This window comes from Antennarius striatus, chromosome 4 (assembly GCF_040054535.1).
Source record: "Antennarius striatus isolate MH-2024 chromosome 4, ASM4005453v1, whole genome shotgun sequence".
Lineage (NCBI taxonomy): Eukaryota > Metazoa > Chordata > Actinopteri > Lophiiformes > Antennariidae > Antennarius > Antennarius striatus.
This window is the reverse complement of record NC_090779.1, coordinates 10521331-10537886: the sequence shown is the minus strand read 5'-3', so window position 1 is coordinate 10537886 and position 16556 is coordinate 10521331. Positions and strand designations below refer to the sequence as shown.

General features: G+C 42.1%; 2 protein-coding genes across 4 annotated transcripts in view; one reads left to right on the top strand and one right to left on the bottom strand.

Annotated features, from left to right (window-relative positions):
- LOC137594183 (glycine amidinotransferase, mitochondrial-like) overlaps positions 1–16556 on the bottom strand; it is a 55494-nt gene that overhangs the window by 28409 nt on the left and 10529 nt on the right. Inside the window, exon 2 of the mRNA XM_068313496.1 lies at positions 7435–7512. The gene's annotated coding sequence lies outside the window, so the exon portion shown is untranslated. The remainder of the gene's footprint in view (positions 1–7434; positions 7513–16556) is intronic.
- Positions 1040–15813, top strand: LOC137594181 (glycine amidinotransferase, mitochondrial-like). 3 transcript variants are annotated; one of them, XM_068313493.1, is made up of 9 exons: positions 1040–1163; positions 3195–3413; positions 4566–4725; positions 6218–6408; positions 6655–6792; positions 14889–15053; positions 15146–15209; positions 15276–15392; positions 15534–15813. In XM_068313493.1, the coding sequence occupies exons 1-9, from the start codon at positions 1095–1097 to the stop codon at positions 15641–15643; spliced, it is 1233 nt and encodes a 410-aa protein (XP_068169594.1). In that variant the 5' UTR covers positions 1040–1094; the 3' UTR covers positions 15644–15813. The 3 variants fall into 3 exon arrangements, with proteins under 3 accessions (XP_068169594.1, XP_068169593.1, XP_068169595.1); XM_068313492.1 differs by having other exon boundaries at positions 4530–4725; XM_068313494.1 differs by lacking the exon at positions 6655–6792 and having other exon boundaries at positions 4530–4725.

Sequence of the window (16556 nt, the reverse complement as noted above, 5' to 3'; positions counted from 1 at the left end):
TAGCTACCGGACGATGCTAACGTCCTGTGATGACGTAGGTTACAAAACAACACAGAACCAACTAAGTAACGTCACAAGTACTAACCATTCAGAAACGTCCTGCTTCTTCAGCTGCACAGTCAGTGTTTCTTCAGGAGCCTCCACTTCTGGGTCCGAAACAGGGGCATAAATGTACGGCGACACGATGGGGCCTCCGAACGTCATAATGATAACAAATATAATGCCGGTCAGTGTCCCGTTAGCCTAACGGTCTCCTTTAAAGGGGCGTGACCCAGGTGAAGCAGGCGTTGACCGGCGGAGCTCATTAGCATACTACAGCCGGAGGCCTGAAACGAAGCTTTTTATGAGTAACTCAGATGAGCGATTCTGAAAAGCTGATATTTAGGACCACAGATCACTTTAGGTCAAAATATTTGGAATACAGTCTAGTTGGACATCTGGCAGCTGAATGACATGGAGTTAAAAAAAACACAATATGGGACATTTAATGTTAGACTTTTCTCAAACCTATACATAGCGTTTGTCATAAAACTTTCAAATTTTGTATTATTATCATCACTGGAATCCTTGTTGACAATTTTTTCTCATTCATCAACAAATCAACATGTAAAGCTTTACTGAATTCTTATTTTATTGGTTGAAAATCAGGGCTTTTTTGTGAATGTACTTGTTTAAGGCAATCACACTTTGTTTTACAAGATCTAAATACAATTCTTGTAACTAGGATTCAATTATGTAACCTTTTTATTGACCACAATTGTAGTCAGAACTCACTTGTAGTGTAATGTGAAATACCTGACCATCAAGTGGGACTGGGAGGAAAGAGTTAATTGGTTGTGAAGGTAGTGTAGTCAGAAAAAGGCCGGCAGAGACTGCATGGGGTAAAACGTTATTTGAACTACAATTTGCTGCTATGAGGGATCAGGTTTTGTAAAACATTCTTATCAGTGTCCTTTGCACCACAACATGAGAGTGGCCAATCATCTCAGAGCCATGTGTACATATGTCTATAAAGCTGTTGCATCTCCACTCAAAGACAAACCAAACCAGGAGGTGGCTCCTGCTCTGCTGTGTAACACATTCAACATCGGACAATGCTGCGAGTCAAGTGTCTGAGAGGCGGCTGCAGAGGAGCTGAAGCTATCCATCTTTTGGGTTCCATGGTTGGTATATAAATAGTTGTTCTGTTTTTTACCCATTCCTAAGTCACACTTTCTATGTTATATATTATTAAATATCAGTTATTTAGTTATTTAGCTATTTATGTTTAAATATCAGTTTAAACATGTTTAAACTGTTTAAACATGTTTTTCCTTCTGTCTCCATAGTGAACAGATGGTTCATGCAGAGCAAATAATAATTTGTTTTTTTATGCTAAAAGTCATGAACATTTGTCAGGAAAGTTTCTATGATTATATTTTGTGCTTTTTTTTTGTAGAAGAGTAAATGGTGATGTATTTAACCCAGTATTGTGCAAATTTTTTGACTGATGGGCCATACAGAGTTCTAAATTTGACAGGTGGGCCAGCTGAGGAGCAGATGGATGGAATGTTTATTTGTACTAATGCAAATGACATGTAAAAACCATTATATAAGACGTTTTGAATTTTATGCACTATAAGGCGCACCTAAAAGCCTAAAATTTTCTCATAAACCCGTAGTGTGCCTTATAGTCCGGTGCGTCTTATATATGGATTAATATTCATATTAATATTGGTTAAAAACATGATTGCTGAAAAAAAGCCGGCAGTCTGGCCGCCAGTCATGCCGCACTCCGCCACCAGAGGAGCACCCTCACAAGGCACTCGGGCCCACGCCCCCTAACAACGGTAGTCAAGGGGCATCACCGAAGTCCCGGCTCTGACTGAGCTGCTCTCAGACGGTAGAGCAGACTGTAGGAGCACCGGTGATTACGTAGTAAAACATAAGGAAGTTTCAACAATTCTATTAATAAAGTTTGACTGACTGACTGATCTCATTATTTACTAACTATTTGGCGTCAGAAATAACCCACTTTAAACTTAATTGGTCTTAAAAATGCCATTGTGCTGTCATCTGGAATCTAGTGAACGTCCATTCTATTAGTCTGTGGAAACACACGGAGAAACTGACATGTAGGGAAATGAAAGACCCTCAAAGCTGAACTTCCATCCTTTTCCGAAATTTCAAGAGCAGAGTCACTGCTAGACAAAGGTGTCTGCAATTGATTTACAAATGTAGTTGATAGCTCTGGGCGGGCGGCGGAGGGGTGCATTCAGGCTTGTGTATTCTATCTGCAGCAACGTGCGGTGAGATTCACGGTGGTGAGACACCGACGTTAAAGTCAGTTCTAGGAGTAAAACAGCGTCATATTTGACAGTAAATTAGCAGCCTGACATTAAAAACTAGTTAAAAAATTGTTTAGGACACACAGCAGCAAATAGCTGCACCTCACCTCCGACTGAACTACCGATCGATCGAAACAATATTTAATTAATAAACGAAGACAAACTTCGGTGCTTAAATACCTGCTTCGAACTTCAGATCAGGAAATAGTCCGCTCTGTTCGCACTGACTGCACTCGTAATGAATTTAACCAGTTTGTAACGTCACATCTTTTAATATGCGTGTTGACTTCTTTCTAGGATGGCAAAGTGATCAAGTGATCAGGTTTCCTTGATGAGGCTGAGAATGGCTTATTGACATAACAATAGGGGCCATTCAAAGGTAGTCAGGAAGTCATGAATGCAATCATGACTGCCTGAGCAGCGCGGCTCTATCTAGTGGTCGGATTGCGCAACTACAGCCGCTGAAGTTTATCAAATAAATTTTATTTATTTATTTATTGTGTGCGCCTTATAATCTGGTGCGCCTTATATATGAAATAAATTATAGAACAAACAAATTATTGAGGGTGCACCTTATAGTCTAGTGCGCCTTATAGTGCGGAAAATACTGTAATTGTTTTAACAGGTAGCATAACAATTACATTTATTTCATAAATTTAATTATAGAGTTTAAAAAGAGTTGGGTGGGTCGAATCACAAAACTGAACAGACCGTACTTAGGCCCACTGGCCGTAGTTTGCCTATGCCTGATATAATCCATCATCTTTAATTTCACTGACTTTTTGATACTTATGTAAATTTGAAAAATAAATACATGAAGAAATGTCATATTGGCACATAATTTAAAGAAGTTTTTGTCCACTCTAGTTTGGCCGTGCATTGACTGGATGGACCCAGAAGGCCTTTCAGAGCAGTTCGAGTACTGCAGGTTCACAGATGCAGGGCAAAGTTGTAGGAGATCATGTTACAGAAACTAAAGAGCAAGACTGTCCTGTTTGCAGCTACAATGAATGGGACCCTCTTGAGGAGGTGATTGTGGGTCGTGCTGAAAACAGCCATGTACCTCCCCTCACTGTGGAAGTGAAAGTAAGTAATTGTGTTAAAATGACTTGTAAAATTTGCAAATTGTGTAATGTCCATGTTTCTTGCTATGTACCAACCTATGTTTGGGTCAGTGATGTGCGGTGAGGTTCATGACTGGTGAGGCACCAACGTCATCATGATCATGTGATCAGATTTACAAAAATATGAACCTACAGTGTAGCTTATCCACCATTTATTTAGCAACAGTGAGTGGGTTATGTTAAAGTCTCATTGCAGAATTATTTACACATACAAACTGTAACACACAACTAAGCATATTTGATTAAAAAAAACGTAATGTTGTTACCTACCTGTTAATATGTCAGGTTTACTTGTAAATTAAGTCCATGCGCCGCTCCCTCTGAACAAACGCATCAATAACTTGTTTGTCAAAATTGTCCGTATCTCCCTTCAGTTTGTAATATGTAATCCTCCATTTGAAAAGGTAGCGGAAAAAAAATAATTGCTGCAATTGACTTAATGTAGATCGTAGCCTGCATTCACTTATTCTTCAGATGAGGAGTCCCAAGGCGAATCCCTGGGATCTCCAGCGCCCCCTATCCATGTGGCCGGATATTTTTGTGCCTCACCCAGTGCCTTTTCCCAGCGGTTTCAGGTCTGCTCAACTCAAGAAAGACGTTACGCACATGCAGCTGTTGACAAAAAAACACTGTCCATTATGTACATTAGCCGAATTTAGTTTATAGAGCAAACGTGTGTGAACATTTTAATAGCGACATATAGAGAGATAGCATTACGGTCTCACTGTATAGCATACCAGCACAGCTATCTGAGCTATTGCGCAATCCATGGTGAGGCACGGCTGGCTGGTGCCTCACCGCAGGTCTCTGCTCCGTGTTTCAGCGGTAAATGTGAAAATTCAGCGATTTTGAGTAAAAATAATCTAAAATAGGTTACGTTAAACAGAAAATAAGTTTATAATACACACCGCTGGATAAATATTTGCATTTAATTTAGTTATTCCATTTTCCAGTTTTTTCTTTCATGATGGCACAGCCTCACCTGCCTCCCCTGACCGCACGTCACTGGTTTGGGTATAATATAGCTGTAACACAGTAAAAATAATTTCATGTTGTCACACTTCAAACCTTTTAACAGGCCTGCATATATGAAAACTGTTGGCCCTTCTATCAGAAATATGGGGGCCACTCTTTTCCTGAGGACCACTTGAAGAAAGCTGTTGCTGAAATTGAAGAACTGTGCAACATCCTGCGTCATGAGGGAGTCACTGTGAGGAGGCCAGAACTCATCGACTGGTCACAGGTGTACACAACTCCAGACTTCACGTCGTCAGGTAAAAACAGATACAGCTGAGATATTACTTGTGACGGGCGGCCAGGGGAGGCATGTGAGGCACAGCCTCACCTGCAGTCATGAAAGAAAGAAATGAAAAATGGAAGAAATAAATTAAATGGTTACATTTATCCAGCGATGTGTATTATAAAGTTATTTTCCGTTTAACATCACCAATTATCGGTTATTTTTACTCAAAACCGCTGAATTTTCACATACCACTGAAATACTGAGAAGAGACCTGCGGTGAGGCACCAGCCAGCCGAGCCTCACTATGGATTGCACAATGGCTCGACTAGCTGTGCTGGCATGCTATACAGTGAGACCATCTCTCTATGTCGCTATTAAAATGTTCAAAAACGTTTGCTCTATGAACTAAATTTCCATAATTTAGATAATGAATGTAATGTACAGTGTTGTTTGTAAACAACTTCATGTGTGTAACATCTTTCTTGAGTTCAGCCGTCCAAAAACAACTGGGAAAAGGCATGAAGTGAGGCACAAAGATCTCTGGCCTCATGGTAGGGGGCGCTGGTGATCCCAGGGATTCGGCCGAGGATTCCTCTTGCTCGGTGACAGTAAACTACAATCTATCAGCGAGCCAAGTGCAGCCATTCATTTGTTTTCCGCTCGTCTTGCCTGACTATAAAAATGGAGGATTACATATCTCAATTCAATTTTTTTTCGATACTTTTCCCCGTGACCCGCTGCGGCAGATACAGCGATGGTAATCTGCAGATGACTGACTGACTTTTGTTCAGAAGGAGCCGCTCATGGACTTCATTTATAAGTAAACGTAACATATAAACAAACATGTAGTTAACAACATGTTTTTTTAAAGAAATGTGCTAATTGTTACACTTTGTATGTGTAAATAATTCTGCTCTGAGACTTTAAAAATGACTTGTTGTTAATTAAATGGTGAATAAGCTAAATTGTAAGTTCGCATTTTTGTAAATATAATTATGATTTCAGTGCCTCACCAGCCATGAATCTCACCGCACGTCACTGTATTACTCCCTGGTTTGACTGTATTTTAACATCAAATCACATCAAAATATATGTAAAAAAGGTTTAAAGCAACTCATAGTTAGCAGATTAATAAGATAAGAAACACACCATGAATACTTTTTATTACCATTTTACCCAATATCATGGCCACTCCTTCTTCACCATCATTCAGAGGAAAATATTGTTTACTGTTTTTTATTTAGAGATATTCATTAAATACCAATAGCTGCTTGCAAATTTTGCCTGAAAATATAGGATCAGTGAAGCTTTATTCACCAGTGCTCCGGCCCACGGAGCACTGGCATAGCTCCCAAAGTATACCCTGTCTCATGGCCCCAGTTGGCTGGGATAGGCACCAGCACACCTGCAACCCGCTACAGTGAATGATGCGGGCTTGAGGATGAATGAATGAGTTGTACAGCATCACACTCTCACAAGATAATTGTATTAGAACTCAAAATGTATTGTTGAATCTGTTGTAGGCATGTATGCTGCCATGCCAAGAGACATCCTTCTTGTAGTGGGAAATGAGATTATTGAAGCTCCTATGGCCTGGAGGTCTCGCTTCTTTGAGTACCGAGCCTACAGGCCTCTGATCAAGGAGTACTTCAGAAAAGGTGCAAAATGGACCACTGCGCCTAAACCAACCATGTCCGATGATCTGTATGATCCGGTGAGCAGTTATCTTGCTAAATTAGTTTCAGATACTTCTATTTGGTCAAGATGTCACATGTTCAATGGGATTATTATTCTTCACATAAATTTCATAAACATATGCAAATGTTCTTTTGTTCAACATCCTCATATTACCTTTAAGCTCTATGCTTTTGTTATTCGTTGCACTGTGTGCCAAGATATTATACAGCATAGGAATGACTAACTGCTAGCATGAATATTGTTTTGTTGTGGTGTCATACAGGATTACCCCATGCAAACATTAGCAGACAGACACAAGTTGGCTGCCCAGGGGAAGTTTGTGACCACAGAGCACGAGCCCTGCTTTGATGCTGCTGAATTCATGCGTGCTGGGAGAGACATTTTTGTCCAGAGAAGTCAGGTGTGAAGGCTGTGAAGGCAAACTTGTAGCTGTGTCTGCTTTGTGAGAGGCAAATTCTTCTTTCTTGCTGCCTACCTACATCCTGACCCACCTACCTACCTTTCTACCTACCTACTGTTTCTACCTCTCTATCTACTGCACCTACCTACCTACTAGGGATGAGTGAGTACAGCAGTATCTGTATCTGTTTAACCATCTAAATTATCTGTATCCATAACTGTACTCAGAATGGGTGGGGATTAAATGGGTGAGATTTTACCGGAAATGGGTGGGGCTTAAATCGGTAACTTATTTTAAGTCTGAAATATGGATTGATCAGAGGTTTTTATATTTATTGTTTATTTTTAAACTTTAAAAATGTACATAACAGCCTTAAAATTGCGATTCAAATCAATGTTTTGATCTCAAAAGTAAGAGAAGTATTTACAGAACAAGTTTTTTATGAACTCAAAACATGAAGTGTATTAATGAATACAACACATACAATAGGTAATTATGAATTACAAAGTGTGCATGAACAATGTAGCACAAGCCAGTGTCTTATTGTGCCGGTCCCCAGACCAGGGGGTTGTGTCAGGAAGGGCATCCGACGTAAAACTTTTGTCAAATCAAACATGCAAATCAAACCTGTGACTTCCATACCAGATCGGTCGAGGCCCAGGTTAACAACGACTGCCATCGGTGCTGTTCACCTACAGGGTGCCGGTGGAAATTGGACTACTGTTGGTCAAAGAAGAAGAGAAGGAAAGTGTCATGTTCGTGTTTGAAAAGACGAGGCCGTTTTCGGAGCCAGTCACATCTTTTAATCCACTCGTGTCTCTCTCTGTACAGATGTCTGGTCTCACTCTATATCTTAAAACAATGTATCCAAACGCTTACCAACTGGTGCTGCCCCCAGTGGTTAAAACATGTACTCACATTCAATCACAACAGCCCTCTTTTTCTCAGGCAAAATGCATTAACATGAACTATCACAAAGCTGTGTCAGTTACTTAAACATTTCTCATTCAATATGACCCTGCAACAAGTAAACAGTAAACCGTATACCAGCCTACATGACCTGAATTTAAGCCAACACCCAAAACAGTTAGAACACATTCAAAACATCATCCAACATACATTTTGTTCAACAGTTTTAACGTGTATGTCAATTTTTTTTTTGTTTTATATTCATAAGTTCAGTCTATCAGGTTTTCTGATTTCTCTTGTGGACCTTCTCAACTCAGGCATAGGTGTGAATGAGTCAGTGGTACAGTCCTTAGCAGGTGTGGGAATTACCTGAGATTCACCACAGGTCGCACTGAGCTCACCAACAGTCCCTTATGGAGTTTTTAACAAACTGCGAATGTTGCTTCTGAGGATTTGTCCATCATCAATTCTCACAGTGTATGATCGTGGAGTTACTTCTTGCAGAACAGTTGCTGTTGTGCTCCATCCGTTGGCATCCTCAAATCCTCATTTTCTGCTGTTGTAGCTTGAGTTCCAGCTTTGCAGGATTCTGCTGTTTTAATTTGTTATCTGGATGACTCGGCAGGGTGGTTCAAAGCTCCCTCTTCATCAATAGTTCAGCTGGGGACAGACCGCACTGAAGAGGTGATGCTCTGTAGCTCAATAGAGCCAGATATGGATCTGCGCCACTATCAGCTGCTTTCTTTAAGAGCTGCTTCAGAATGTGAACCCCTTTTTCAGCTTGCCCATTTGACTGTGCATAGTGCGGGCTTGACGTCACATGCTTGAAATCATACTGCACTGCAAACTTCTGCCATTCCTCGCTGTTGAAGCATCGGCCATTGTCGCTCACCACAGTGTGTGGGATGCCATGCCTGGCGAAGATGGATTTTACATGTGTTATGAAACAGGTTGAAGATGAGTTTGCTAATAGCGCCATCTCAGGGAAGTTTGAATAGTAATCAATTACCACTAAATAGTCTTTGCCCCTGAGATGAAACATGTCCATTCCTACTTTATACCACGGTGCTGTTGGCAACTCAGCTACCACAATAGGTTCTTTATTCTGCTTGCTTCTGTGTTTCTGGCATGTCTCACATTCACTTATAAGTTTTTCAATGTCTTTGTTGATGCCAGGCCAGAAAACCGACTCTCTCGCCCTCCTTTTGCACTTTTCGATGCTGAGATGTCCTTCATGTATCCTGTGCAACATGTCCATTCTTGAAGCCTGCGGAATGATAATCTTGCCGTTTTTCAAAAGCAGGCCATTGACAACACTCATGTTTAGTTGTCCATTTAAACTCACAGTCCCTGTGCAGAAGCTCATGTATGCATGATGTCTTTGCTGTTAGATTGGGAATGAACTTGCCTATGAAATTGACCATCCCCATGATGCGTAGCACGCCTGTCTTGTCAGTGGGCCTTGGCATGTTTTGTATTGCATGTATTTTGCCTTGGTCTGGTTGAAGACCACGTGCAGACAGCTTGTCTCCAAGGAAGAGGATTTCCTCAACGCCAAACTCACACTTAGCCTTGTTGAGTTTTAGTCCATACTTTTGGACGCACTCCATCACTCTGCACAGTCTCTCATTGTGTTCTTTAATTGTGGGACCCCACACGATGATGTCATCGATGTCAACTCGAACCCCTTCCAGACCCTCAATGATCTGCTCCATCGCTCTGAAATATTTCAGGTGCTGACTTTATTCCAAAAGGCAATCTGAGAAAGCAGTGCCTGCCGAAGGGAGTACTAAAGGTGCAGTACTTCGTGCTGCTTTCATCCAGTTTCAGCTGCCAGAAGCCTTGTGTAGCGTCGAGCTTTGTGAAATACCTGGCACCTGACATTTCACCGATGATTTCTTCACTTGTGGGTATTTGATAGTGTTCACACTTTATGCTATCGTCTAGGTCTTTAGGGTCCAAACATATCCTCAGCTCTCCATTCTTTTTTTTGTGGTGACCATAGAGTTGACCCAGTCTGTAGGCTCATTAACCTTCTTGATCACTCCTAACTTGACCATTCTGTCCAACTCTTTCTTTAGGCCCTCTTTCAATGGAGCAGGAACTCTGCGTGCTGCATGCACAACCGGTTGGGCACCTTCCTTCAGCTGTATTTTATATGTGAAGGGCAAAACACCAAAACCCTTGAACATATCTGAGAAGTTCTGAACTATTGAGTCCACAGAGTCAATTACTGGGCTTGTGGTTGGGATGATGCGATACACTCTTTTTACCAGTCCCAACTCTTCACAGGCCCTGTCACCTAGAAGTGATTCACGTCCCTCATTCATGACAAAGAAGAGCAGGTGGTGTACTTTACCTTTTACTGTAGCACTCAGCCTGCATGTTCCCAAACATTTTATTGGCTGACCGTTGTAATCTTTTTAGTCCAGGCTCTTTCCTTTTTATTTGTGGCTTATTTTTCATTGCCTTTATGTCGCACATGCTTATGAGATTCGCTTTCGCACCAGTGTCCAATCTCATGGTGACTACAGTCCCATTTATCAGTATTGGCGCTATCCATTTATCTTCTCTAGTGACATCTTTTCTATTGTCTTTATTATTTTCTTGTTCACTTTCACAATCAACTATACCAACAAAGAACGTGTCACTGAGATCAGGCTCCTCAACTAGATTTACAGTTTTTCCTTTCTTCCCCTCTCTACGTTTGGAGAAGCACTGCTTAGCAAAATGATTCTTGCCTTGGCAGCTGGAGCATTGCTTACCAAAAGCTAGACACTGTCTGGGCTTGTGCTGTGACCCACAACGCCTGCAGCTGATCTTCACCTCCTCCGACTGCTGTGCAAGCCGGGTCTGTGTACGTCTTTTCCGTTGATATGACACTGCTCCGACTGTCGCTCACTTGGGCTGAAGCTAATGCAGACATCTCGTTGAACGTCTTCACATGTTTGTGGGACAGCTCACTTGCCTGGCAGATCTTAATGGCCCCCGCCAGCGTCAGCTCCGTCTCTTGTAGTAACCTCTCTCTGACCTTATTATCCTCCACGCCGAAGACAATCTGGTCCCGGATCATGGAGTCCTTCAGCGTTGCGAAGTTGCAGGACTGCGCCTTTAGCCGTAGATCAGTCAGGAAGCTATCGAAGGGCTCGTGCACCTGCTGTGTATGAGACCGAAACAGGTATCTCTCGTACGTCTCGTTCTTCTTCGGGGAACAGTGGGCATTAAATTTGCCCAGCACTGCATCCAACTTGTCCTCATCACCAGGATCGTCAAACACAAACGTGTTAAATATTTCTATGGCCTATCGTTAGCAGTAGCGCTACCTTTCTTGCCTCTGGCTTCGCCTCGAGTCCCAAAGCTGCAACATACAGGTGGAGCTGCTGCTTGAAGGTGCACCAATTTCCGTCGACATTCCCTGTTAGTTTCAAACTTTCCGGCGGTTTCAAATCCATGTCATCTTGTACAGTTTACTTCTGGTACCATGTCATGTTCGTGTTTGAAAAGACGAGATCGTATTCGGAGCCAGTCACATCTTTTAATCCACTCGTGTCTCTCAGGTGTCCCACTCTATATCTTAAAACAATGTATCCAAACCTCTTACCAACTGGTGCTGCCCCCAGTGGTTAAAACATGTACTCACATTCAATCACAACAGACAGTATGTTGTAGGAAGAGAGAGAAGAGGAACGCCAAGAGTATAGGACTGAGAGTAGGGATGTTGAATGTTGGAACTATTACGGGAAAAGGTAAAGAGTTGGTTTACATGATACAGAGGAGGAAGATAGACATACAGTGTATCCAGGAGACCAGGTGGAAAGGTAGCAAGGCCAGAAGATTAGGAGCAGGGTTCAAGCTGTTCTATCATGGTGTAGATAGGAAGAGAAATGGAGTAGGACTGGTCTTGAAGGAGGAGCTTGTTAGGAATGTCCTGGAGGTAAAAAGAGTGTCAGATAGAGTGATGAGTCTGAAGCTAGAAATCGCAAGTGTGATGTTCAATGTTGTTAGTGAGTGTACTCCACAGGTAGGATTTGAGCTTGAGGAGAAGGAGAAATTCTGGTTGGAATTTGATGATGTGTCGCAGAGCATAACCTAGAAGTGAGATAGATGTCATTGGTGCAGACTTCAATGGACATGTTGGTGCAGGAAACAGAGCTGATGAGGAGGTGATGGCCAGGTTTGGTATCCAGGAGATGAATACAGAAGGACAGATAGTGGTTGACTTGCAAAAAATACTTTCTTCCAGAAGAGGCAAGAATATAGGGTGATTTATAAGAGTGGAGGTAGGACCACACAGGTAGACTGCAAAGTAGTGGCAGGCGAGAGCGTAGCCAAACAGCGCAGGATGGTAGTGTGTAGGATGACTGGTGGTGAGGAAGAGGAAGAGGGCAAAGGCAGAGAAGAGGACGAAATGGTGGAAGCTGAAAAAGGATGAGTGTTGCATGACTTTTAGGACAGAGTTAAGACAGGCTCTGGGTGGTGAGGAGTACTTGGTGTGTCATCTGGAAGGAAAGTAGATAAGGAGACTTGGTGGTGGAATGAGGAGGTACAGGAGTGTATACAGAGAAAGAGGTTAGCTAAGAAGAAGTGGGACACTGAGAGGACTTAGGAGAGTAGACAGGAGTACAGGGAGATGCAGCGTAAGGTGAAGGTAGAGGTAGCAAAGGCCAAACAAGGGGCTTATGATGACTTGTATGCTAGGTTGGACAGTAAGGAGGGAGAGACTGATCTATACCTGTTGGCAAGACAGAGAGACAGAGATGGGAAGGATGTGCAGTGGGTTAGGGTGATTAAGGACAGGGATGGAAGTCTATTGACAGGTGCCAGTAGTGATGGGAAGATGGAAAGAGTACTTTGAAGAGTTGATGAATGAGGAAATGAGAGATAACAAAGACTATGGGAGGGGGCTGTTGTGGACCAGGAAGTAGCAAAGATTAGTCAGGATGAAGTGAGGAGGACATTGAAGAGGATGAAGAGTGGAGAGGCAGCCGGTCCTGATGATATACCTGTGGAGGTTTGGAAGTGTCTAGGAGATGTGGCAGTAGAGTTTCTGACTGGGTTGTTCAACAGGATCTTAGACAGTGAGAAGATGCCTGAGGAATGGAGGAGAAATGTGCTGGCACCCACTTTTAGAACAAGGTAGATGTGCAGAGTTGCGGCAACTACAGAGGAATAAAGCTGATGAGCCATACAATGAAGTTATGGGAAAGAGTAGTTGAAGCTAGACTAAGGGCAGAAATGAGCATTTCTGAGCAGCAGTATGGTTTCTTGCCAATAAAGAGTACTACAGATGCAGTATTTTCTCTGAGGATGTTGATAGAGAAGTACAGAGAAGACCAGAGGGAGCTGCATTGTGTTTTTGTAGATCTGGAGAAAGCTGATGACAGGGTGCCCAGAGAGGAACTGTGGTATTGTATGAGGAAGTCTGGAGTGTCAGAGAAGTATGTTAGAGCGGTGCAGGACATGTATGAGGACTGTAAGACAGTGGTGAGGTGTGCTTTAGGTGTGACAGAGGAGTTCAAGGTGGAGGAGGGACTGTATCAGGGATCAGCTCAGAGCCCTTTCTTGTTCGCTATGATGATGGACAGGCTGACAGATGAGGTTAGACAGGAATCTCCATGGACTATCATGTTTTCAGATGACGCTGTGATCTGTAGTGAGAGCAGGGAAGAGGTGGAGGAGAAGCTAGAGAGGCTGAGGTTTGTCTTGGAAAGGAGAGGAATGATGGTTAGTTGCAGTAAGACCGAGTACATATGTGTGAATGAGAGGGACCCAAGTGGAAGAGTGAGGTTACACGGAGAAGGTGGAGGATTTTAAGTACTTAGGGTCAACAGTCCGGAGCAATGGAGAGTGTGGAAAAGAGGTGAAGAAGCGTGTCCTGGCAGGATGGAACGGGTGGAGGAAAGTGTTAGGTGTGATGTGTGATAGAAGAGTTTCAGCTAAAATGAAAGGAAAGGTGTACAAAACTGTGGTGCGACTAGAGGACAACCAAAGAGGAGGTTTATGGATGTAGTGAAAGAGGACATGTAGGAAGTTGGTGTGAGACAAGAGGATGCAGAAGACAGGGTTAGACGGAGGCAACTGATTCGCTGTGGCGACACCTGAAGGGAAATGCCAAAAGGAAAAGAAGAAGAAAGTGTGCGTGAAGACATCACTTTCCAATATTTAAATTTTTTTATTTTTTATTTTTATGATCAAACTGTTTTTTTCAATGATTTATTTATTTTTACCATTTAATGTCCTTGCCTTTTTTTTTACAAACAACAAATGGCAAGTTTATTAAGGTGTGTGTGCATGTGTTTGTGTGTGTATGTTTGTGCATGTGTGTGTGACTGAGTGACTGTGTGAGAGGGAGGTAGCACCCGTGTGTCTGTGTGTGCGTGTGTGTGCATGCACTATGTAACATTTAAAATATCTTTACAGTATAAAAGTTATTAATTTCAACTGAAGTGAGAAGGTGTCAAACTAAGAGCAAGCAGGTAAAAAGAACCAAAAAAACCCCACACGACTGGATTGGAGGCGGTGACCGATGCGACACGGGCAGTTTTCAGCTCTGTCTGGTCAAATGGACCACGTACATGCAACAAAACAAAACAAAACACAAGTTCACCAAGTAACCTTAAATAGACCAAAATAGGGGCAAGCTGAAGAAAACCTAAGGAAAGCAACATGAGCTACAGCAAAGCCACGCACAGAGAGATCAGTCAATGTCTGTGTGTGTGCAAGAGTGGGGCAGCGACACTTTGGCTGCAGTGACGTTTGATGTGTTTCTGTAGGGAAGAGTGAACGCTGTGTGTGACTGGCCAGTCAGAGCGTGAAGACAGTCAGTTCTGAGGATTTTCCTTCAGCTATGCCAGCTGGGATATGCTGCTGCTCCCCGTGACCCGCGCAAGCGGATGATGTGGTCAGGAAAATGAATGAATGAACGAGCACGAGTATTGACAAGTTTTACTCATAGCATGCTTGTACTCATTAAAAATGTGTTATCCGTACCAGATACTCGTCTGAAACAAGTACCCAGCTGAAACCTACTACCTACCTACCTACTGTAACTACCTACCTACCTAACCTACCTGCCTGCCTACCTACGTACCTACCTACTTACCTAACTACCACTTACCTACCAACCTACCTATCTACCTACCAACCTACCTACCTACCTACTTATTTTTTTGCCTATATTTTTTCAGGTTACAAATTACATGGGAATTGAGTGGATGCGTCGTCATTTGGCCCCAGACTATAAGGTTCACACAATCTCTTTCAAGGATCCAAATGCCATGCACATTGATGGAACTTTTAACATCATTGGACCAGGACTGGGACTGTTAAACCCTGAACGCCCCTGTGAACAGGTACTGCAGGCAGGAAAGGGTGCTTCGTGTCTCCGTGTGTTTGTTTTAAAGAGTGTTCTACTATGACAACTGCTGTTTGACTTTTTCTTCAGATTGACATGTTCTACAAGGCTGGCTGGACCATTGTCAAACCTCCCACACCCATGATCCCTGATGGTGGGTAGTTGCATTACGACTTCCCTTACACAACCACATATATTTACTGAAAGAGAATCTCTTTAGACCATCCAATGTGGATGTCCTCCAAATGGCTGTCCATGAATGTCCTGATGTTGGATGAGAAGCGTGTTTTGGTGGAATCCAATGAAACCAGCATTCAAAATATGTTTGAGAGTCTTGGTAAGTTCCTATATTCCTTGTTTGAGATTTGTCAACAGATATTTTGAACTAATCTGTAGGTAAATGGTTCTATATCAAGGGTAATTCCAGACAATAATACCTATATGCTTTGCAATGAGCTTTAATGTGATTTTGTTTCAGGTATTAAACCCATAAAAGTGAGCATTCTTCATGCTAATTCTCTGGGTGGTGGCTTCCACTGCTGGACAACTGATATACGCCGCCGTGGAACTCTACAGTCCTACTTTTAATAATTTTTACAGAAATAATTTGTTATTTAAGGGAAGGGGAAGGCAGTGGATGGCTTTCATCATCTCATTAATAATATAACTCTAAAAATGTTTATTCTTAAAAAAAACATGCATGTATTCACATGTCACCTGTTGTCAGTAAAATAAAACATATTTTCAGTTTATGCCAACCTGTGTGAAACAAATCAATGGTGTTATAATTTCATCATGACAGGTGGCACCTGCTGACACAATTAATCTTACACATTGTTGCATCACAATGCATATACACAAACAGCTTTTTTCACATACATACTGTGCATACCTTACAGCAGGGGTATTCAATTAAAAGTCACGGAGGTCCAGTTATAAAAATTTCCTCTTGGTAAAGGGTCCGAACCCAAGTCCAGTTTGTGTCTCATAGCGGCCCCTATGTCCACATTATCATTTATCATCAATTTTCAATGCAGGATATGTTTAAGTGAGTGCACAGCTAGCTCTTTTACCTCACCATAAATAAAAGTAGACCCAGGCAAATAAATTTCAAGCCTTTATGTTAGATTGAAGAACACACAAACCTCAGAATTAAAAATAAAGTGCAAAAAGAGCTGAATAATCTTTCCCCCCCCCATAGATTAAAGACATCCCAGCCTAAAGAACTGAAGGCCTACACTTCAAGTAATGCTGACTCCCATCACGTTCCGTTATACAGTACATGTAAATTCACGTTAATTATAATTATAATAAGGGATTAGATTTATATAGCGTTTTTCCGGACACTCAAAAACGCTTTACATTGGATCCATTATTCATTCACTCCTCATTCATACTTGGTGATGGTAGACTACGTGTGTAGCCACGATGTTTCGGGTGTTTTGTCTTGACCTCTATCTCCACCGAACCCCTGACAGAGAGTCACTGAACCCCTAGGACT

Excerpts from the sequence above, each read along its gene's own strand:
- LOC137594181 (XM_068313492.1), top strand. The coding sequence starts at position 1,095 with ATGCTGCGAGTCAAGTGTCTGAGAGGCGGCTGCAGAGGAGCTGAAGCT. Across the intron at positions 3,414-4,529 it reads CCCTCACTGTGGAAGTGAAA|GCCTGCATATATGAAAACTG; the intron begins GTAAGTAATTGT and ends ACCTTTTAACAG. Across the intron at positions 6,793-14,888 it reads TTTTTGTCCAGAGAAGTCAG|GTTACAAATTACATGGGAAT; the intron begins GTGTGAAGGCTG and ends ATATTTTTTCAG.